The sequence below is a fragment of the Mus caroli genome, unplaced genomic scaffold (assembly GCF_978045245.1).
Source record: "Mus caroli unplaced genomic scaffold, Mus_caroli_1 scaffold_17, whole genome shotgun sequence".
NCBI classification, from domain to species: domain Eukaryota; kingdom Metazoa; phylum Chordata; class Mammalia; order Rodentia; family Muridae; genus Mus; species Mus caroli.
In genome coordinates this window covers 56284449-56291969 of record NW_028227272.1, presented here as the reverse complement: position 1 = coordinate 56291969, position 7521 = coordinate 56284449, and the positions used below count along the sequence as shown (strand labels likewise).

The following is a 7521-nucleotide window of genomic DNA, read 5'->3' as shown; positions in this document are numbered from 1 at the left end:
GATAACCCAGTAATTCGGAGATATAATTGAGTGTCAAAATTTTTGAAATTAAAAAGAAAAAGGCTTATGTTAGAAGATGCTACAGAGCCAATCTGCTGGATATTTATTAACTAAATAACTAAATATATTCTGATACTAATGTAACATTTTTCAGTATTATTTAAAATAACTGTAGTGCATAATGCATTAAATAATTTTGATTTTTACTGGTGCATAAAATATAACTATCTATACAACTTATAATTACTATGACATACTGTATTCCTCAATATCTCTCATAAAAACATATCATTAAAATTTTTATATCTCAAAACCATTCTAAAAAAATCTTTGTATGCAAGATGTATTTGTAAAAATAGAAAGTTTCTATATTCATAAGTGTTTACTAAAGAGCATTTAAGAGAGAAGATGTGATATTAACATTCATTCCATCCTGTTTGAAACTTGGTAATATTTTTTTCATCTAAATCTCATTTCAGTGAACAGCGAGAAGAGATGTTATGGAGGTGAACAGAAGCCAGGTGACTGAGTTTGTTCTCAAAGGAATAACAGATCGTACAGAGCTGCAAGTCCCTCTGTTTCTCCTGTTCTTCTTCATCTATGTCACCACTATGGTGGGCAACCTTGGTTTAATCTTTCTCATCTGGAAGGATCCTCATCTTCATACTCCCATGTACTATTTCCTTGGAAGTTTAGCTTTTGCTGATGCCTGTACTTCATCCTCTGTGACTCCCAGGATGCTTGTTAATATCTTAGACAATGGTAAGATGATTTCCCTCTTTGAATGCATGGCCCAATATTATATTTTTGGATCTAGTGCAACCACAGAATGTTTCCTTCTGGTAGCGATGGCCTATGACCGCTATGTAGCCATATGCAATCCTCTGCTCTATCTTGTGGTGATGTCCAACAGAGTGTGTACTTGCCTGATTAGTAGCTCATATATAATCGGTTTTCTGCATCCACTAATTCATGTAGGTTTATTATTTAGATTAACCTTCTGCAAATCCAATATAATAGATCATTTTTACTGTGAGATCCTGCCACTCTATACAATTTCTTGCACTGACCCATCTATTAATGCTTTTGTGGTCTTCATTTTTTCTGCTGTAATACAAGCTGTTACCTTCATGAGTATTGCAGTCTCCTATGCCCATGTCCTCTTTTCCATCCTGAAAACAAAGTCTGAGAGGGGCAGAAGAAAAGCCTTCTCCACCTGCAGTGCCCACCTGCTCTCTGTCTCTTTGTTCTATGGAACTCTCTTCTTTATGTACGTGAGCCCTGGGTCTGGACCAAGTAAATATAAGAATAAGATGTATTCTCTGTTTTACACCATTGTGATTCCTCTACTAAACCCCTTCATTTACAGCTTAAGAAACAAGGAAGTTTTAGGGGCTCTGAGAAAAATCATGAAGCCATAAATATTTTTCAGATAAAATTGGTGTTTATTTATTGAATATATCAAAATTTCTAACCTTGTGTTATCAAATATAGTAAGCTGATATATTGCTAAATGATGAAGTATAATCTTTAGTTTATATAATTTTCATAGAAAGATTGTGAAATGATAATGTGCACTTTAATGGCAGTTTTTAATTGTTTGGTATTCTAAATCCATAATGATATACTAAAATTACATCAGCAAATTAAATATTTATAGCACAATCAAACTCTTTCAGATAAATTTTATATATACTATGTAATTTTTAATACTGCATTGAATATTTATTCTCTACAGAAATTCTTCATGTCTATAAGTACCTTGTTTAAGGTACCTGTTGGTTGCACCTGTAAGCGTATAAAAAAAAAATAATATTTGTCAGATGAATGTTTTTCTTTTTGCAGAAGATGGAAAATAATTGTATATACAACATTCCACCATCATGTACTCAGGGTTTCAATGGAAAGCTGCTTTAATGTATGATTGTGTAATTATACATTTAATTGGAATTGATGGCAATTACACCTGCAAAAATTAAAACTGATAATGCTCCTGAATATACATCCAAGAAGATGAAACAATTCTTTGCATAATACAATATAAAATATGTTACTGGTATACCATATAATGCTACAGGACAGATAGTTATAGAAAGACCAATCATACTTTAAAAGTGATACTTATTAAACAAAAAGTAAGTGTAAAAGTTCCAGGGTCAGACTAAATAATGCTTTGTTAACTCTAAATTTTCTGAATGTTGGTGAAAAAGGAACAATAACAGCTGAGAGACACTGGGTTATCAAAAGAACCAAGGACCCAGGCCAAGCAATACAGAATAAGGGCTTGTTGACCTTAGAATGGAAATCTATAATAGTTTTACGATGTAAATGTGGTTATACTTATGTATCTACAGGAAATGAAACAAATATAGTTACCATCAAAACTTATAAAGATTAGATCTAACAAGGGAAACCCTTTTATCAACAGAAACATGAATGTCTTCATAAAAGAAACAGCCCAAGTATTTCACTTCCCTAGATTGTCTCAGTTACTGATTTCTCCAAAATGTGCATGCAAATCAACTTCAAAAGGGCTAGCCCAAATGATTGATCAGAGAAATACTGGATAACACATAGATTGGACAGAAAACAGAGACTGGCAGCACATTAACTGGACAGACAACACAGAGACTGGACAACACAAGGATTGGACAACGAATGCCATAGATACCTTTTTCAGACTTTTACCTCCTTGGGCCCTAAACAGAAATTCTTTGCTTCAATTCAGCAGGAAGCAATTATAAAGACATTTCCCAGTCCCTTAAGCTGGGGTGGGTAGTTTGGTTGTTTGATATGTTATAGTTTATATCTAGAGTAGTAGGTTATTATTGGTTATGATCAGAGATTGGTAGAAATGTAAGGTTGTTTTGCTTGAATTATTATATATTGATAGAAATTTAAGATTGTTTTGCTTAATTATTGTATATTGATAGGAATATTTAAGGTTGCTTTGCTTAATTATTGTATATTGATAGAAATTTAAGGTAGCTTCATTTGAAGTATTGTATATCGGTAGAAATTTAATATTATTTTGTTTGATTATGTTGTACATAAGCTGTTTATTTAAAATATGATGGTCTAGCTTAATGGCTATTATAATTATTTCTATTGTATGTGGATTGGTAATGTTAGAGAAAAGGCTTTTTTTTTAACAGAAAGGGTGATAATAAGTGGAAATTTCTGGTTTCTTTGGAGACTCAGTTGTGTCATATGATTTTTTTGGAAGCTGTCTTATGAGGGGATGCTTTGCTGAAGCACACATATGAGAGGATGTTTATTGAAAAGGCATGTGGTATTTTGTTGGAGGCTTTCTTGTAAAAGGTCATGTGATGTTTTGCTAAGATTTGAGAGGGTAAATGATGTTTAGAAAATATATAAATATAGTCCCACAGAAAGTATGAGGATGCTCTTGCATTGGTCCACCTTGCAATACTTCACTGATCTTCACTGACAATTTCCTTGCCTTGGGTGGCGTTGCAACACTTCGCTGGTCTACACTGGTCTTTGCTGACCTTCACGTGTGACTTTATAGAGAAAAGTGCACCAAAGAACTTCTGAAGGTTTTCTTGCTGTTGCTTGCCACTTCCTTGGACTTGCAGAGACTTGTGGTTTCTTCTAGATGAAGCCTCTGCTGCTGATTCATGTATGTGGACACTGTTGAACTGGACTGCAGATATCCTGATAGTGAACATTGGAATTGCCCTCAAAGAACTATTTCTAAACAGGTCCACAAGTTCCTTGTCCTATTAACCATTTTTCTCCCCTACCTTTGGTCAGTGGGTAATAAGGAAGGCTGGAGTATTTAAGCACCCATATTAAAGTAGGTTTTGAGAAATCTTAGCCTACAGTTCATTGGTGGATTGGATCAATTCAAAGCCCTTGATCTGAGACTTGGAAGTATTTGACTTGATCAGTTCACCAGCTTTCCTAAACCCATACTACCTTGTTAAGCTCTCCAACCCTGCTGCTGCTAGTTCCTCCAATGCTGCAGCCAGTAGGGGTATAGCTAACTCTCTATCTTTAGTATCCTGGATCCAGGTCACCCATACCCATGCCAGCAGAGCCAGCTCTATTGTGCTGCCCAGAAGGAGTTTCAGGGACCACTTTCCTAAGTGCTGCTGCAAACAATGCATTAGGAAATCTCTCCCACTTTGATGTCCCTGGAAGTGGCTCACCTGCAACCCCAACAACCAGGGCAAGCTCTATTTTCCTGCACAGGTAAGGTGCAGGACTCACTCTCCTGAGTGTTGCAGCCAGTAAGAGATAGGATTAGGTCTCCCACTCTCATAATCCCAGGGCCAGCTCCTCTGCCCACTATAGGTGGTGAAGGTGGTGGAATGTGGGAGGGTGATGAGGGGAAAGATTTCTCTCCCTCTACCAATGAACCACCCATCAGACAAGTTGCACAGCAAGTTTCTTCTTTAAAAACCTCAGATGCTCACTCTCTGGGGCCTGTCACTGGTCACCCCGCTACCAGGGTCAGTTCTACTGTGCTACCCCAGAGAGATGAAGGGCCTGCTATTCTGAATGTTGTTGCAGTCAATGAGGGCAGGACCTGATCTCCCTAGTATAGCAGTTGGCAAAGGGCTGGGGCAGTTCTCTTGCTCTCATGCCATCAGGAACAGCTCTCCCATAATATCCAGGTGACAGGTGGGGCCAATTCTGCACAGTCCTCAGGCATCAACACAGACTTGGGTGGAAACCCAGACCAGGGACATCTGCCTGGCCTTTGGTAATATTAGACCTCTATTGCTGCAGGGCCACAGACATAGATAGGTCTCTTAGTGGCAATGAGGACCAGGGTCTCAACATGGCCATAGTTGACATCACTCTCTACTTACATCAGGCTGTTCCTCACTTCCCTCATGTTCTGCCTCTCTTCATTATGCATACATCCTTCTGCTTCTTTTAATCTTCCATTTCTTTACCATCACATTTACTTACACATCTTAGTCATGCCTGTGGTCTGTGAGTGTCTGGGGTTGTCTCAGGAGTGGTCTCAAGAGTGTGATGCCCATTCATGCAGTGTGGCACCAGGCAAGGACATCTTGGATATGCTATTTCCACCTCTGCCTGCTTGGCACCGGACTTGTGGTCATCAGGAGTTGTCTCAAATAAAAGTCCCTTCCTGCTGTGCCTCTGTGGCACAAAATGGGGGCCATCTAATCCCAGACTTGCTTTTTCCTGATCCTGACTCTTTACATGGATACTGGGCATTTAAACGCAGGTCCTCATGCTTGCACAGAAAATCATCTTAGCCACTGATCCATCTTTCCAGCCCTAAAATGACTCTTTATGTGAGATTTAACAGGACTTCTGGAAATGTCTATATTTCTGTCACATATTCTTAAACACTTCCCAGGTATTTTTCACCTCCATACTTCCCCAACATTATGGTGTTTTTTCTCATAAAACAACAGGAAACAACAACAAAGAGCTGGGGCCAATTATATTTCATATTAACTCCTTTTTCCTGTGAGTGGTTGTGAACAAGGAGTGAGTCAGCACTCAGGTGATTTCCTGTAAACCTGCTACCCACCTTAATTTGTAAAATAAAGGAGAGCTGATGATTGGGCAGATAAAAGAGAATGTGTAGCAGAAGGTAGGAGAGAGAAGAAGGAGAAAATGGAAGAGCAAGAAAAGCAGAGTAGAAGCACATGGCCTGGAGAAACCACAAGTTCTAAGGGGTCTCATAGATGTGGAAGATCCTAGTGTATTGGTAAATCTGCCCAATCTAGGCACACAGTATGTATTCATATTAACTGTGTTGTGTTTTCATTGCCAGGGCTTATTAGGGAGAAGATTTACCTCAACAAAATGGCATCCAATGTATTGACTTAAATTCAACTAACCTGAGATGAAAATTCACTGCCCCCCAACCCCTGAATGGGGCTTGCACAGTGACCCAGGCAGTAGCAGTATGGACTGGAAGCTGACTAGATTTAAAGGGCATACAGAGTACAGCAGAGAGGCATTTATGTCCGAGAGAGCCTTTCTGTGTTTGGTTCCCTGTATCCTTCCCTACCCACCCTGCCTCCCCCACCTCCAAACAGGGACACAGACAACTAAGATCTTCTTATACTCAGTTCCTCCCTATGAATATCGAATGGGGAGACAAAGGTACAAAGGGTTCTGGACCAGGTAGTTCATTTCTATAAAGAGAGAAATATAACCTTTTGATACTTAGAGATGGTATAAAGATATATTGCTCTAATAAGTCTAATAAGTCCAGTATACTCATATTCTGTCTAACATGGGCTCTGCAGGAATTTTGGGTTTAAATCCTGATTTAACAACTGCCTCTTATAAGCAGGTATAGTACCTAAAAATGGGAAATTTCACTTACGGTTCAGAACCAGATATGGAATATTAGTCACTGACTCCAAGTAGAGAGAGCAGTGATAGTCACCTGCTAGGAACAGGTATTAATTAATAGAAGTCTGTGGCTCTAGGTAGAGAGCATAACAGATAGATATTATAATAGGTATTAATTAAAATAAATGTCTGTGGCTCCTAATAGCATAACAGATAGAAGCTATAAATAAATGTCTCTGGATTCTGGTAGAGAGCACAAGAGACAGGCTAGCTGCTCTAGGCATAGAGTTTATTAATTATGAGAAATTTCATGTTCAGAATTAGATAGGGAATATTAGTCACTGACTCCAAGTAGAGAGAGCAGTGATAATCACCCGCTGTGAACAGGTATTAATAGAAGTCTGTGGCTCCAGGTCGAGAGCATAACAGATAGATATTATAATGGGTATTAATTAAATAAATGTCTGTGGCTAAAGGTAGACAGCACCCTAATAAGTCTTATGGGATACTCATATTCTGTCTAACATGGGTTTCACAGGAATTTTGGGTTTAAATCCTGGTTTGACAAGGTGCTTCTTATAAGCATGTATAGATTTCTCCATCTATGTTAATTGAAAGTTTGGAAGCACCTGAAAAAATGTTCAACATCCTTAATCATCAGGGAAATGCAAATCAAAACAACCCTGAAGTTCCACCTCACACCAGTCAGAATGGCTAAGATCAAAAATTCAGGTGACAGCAGATGCTGGCAAGGATGTGGAGAAAGAGGAACACTCCTCCATTGTTGGTGGGATTGCAAGCTTGTACAACCACTCTGGAAATCAGTCTGACGGTTCCTCAGAAAATTGGACATAGTACTACCGGAGGATCCAGCAATACCTCTCCTGGGCATATATCCAGAAGATGTCCCAACCGGTAAAAAGGACACATGCTCCACTATGTTCATAGCAGCCCTATTTATAATAGCCAGAAGCTGGAAAGAACCCAGATGTCCCTCAACAGAGGAATGGATACAGAAATTATGGTACATTTACACAATGGAGTACTACTCAGCTATTAAAAAGAATGAATTTATGAAATTCCTAGCCAAATGGATGGACCTGGAGGGCATCATCTTGAGTGAGGTAACACAATCACAAAAGAACTCACACAATATCTATTCACTGATAAGTGGATATTAGCCCAAAACTTAGGATACCCAAGATA

The 7521-nt window shown here is 38.4% G+C and overlaps 1 protein-coding gene across 1 annotated transcript; it reads left to right on the top strand.

Annotated features, from left to right (window-relative positions):
• Positions 1 to 500: 500 nt before the first annotated feature.
• On the top strand, positions 501 to 1421 carry LOC110311684 (olfactory receptor 5AC1-like). The gene has a single exon (XM_021185151.2). The coding sequence runs from the start codon at positions 501 to 503 to the stop codon at positions 1419 to 1421; it is 921 nt and encodes a 306-aa protein (XP_021040810.2).
• The last annotated feature ends 6100 nt before the right edge of the window (positions 1422 to 7521 follow it).

Coding starts and splice junctions, on each gene's coding strand:
- LOC110311684 (XM_021185151.2), top strand. CDS start 501: ATGGAGGTGAACAGAAGCCAGGTGACTGAGTTTGTTCTCAAAGGAATA.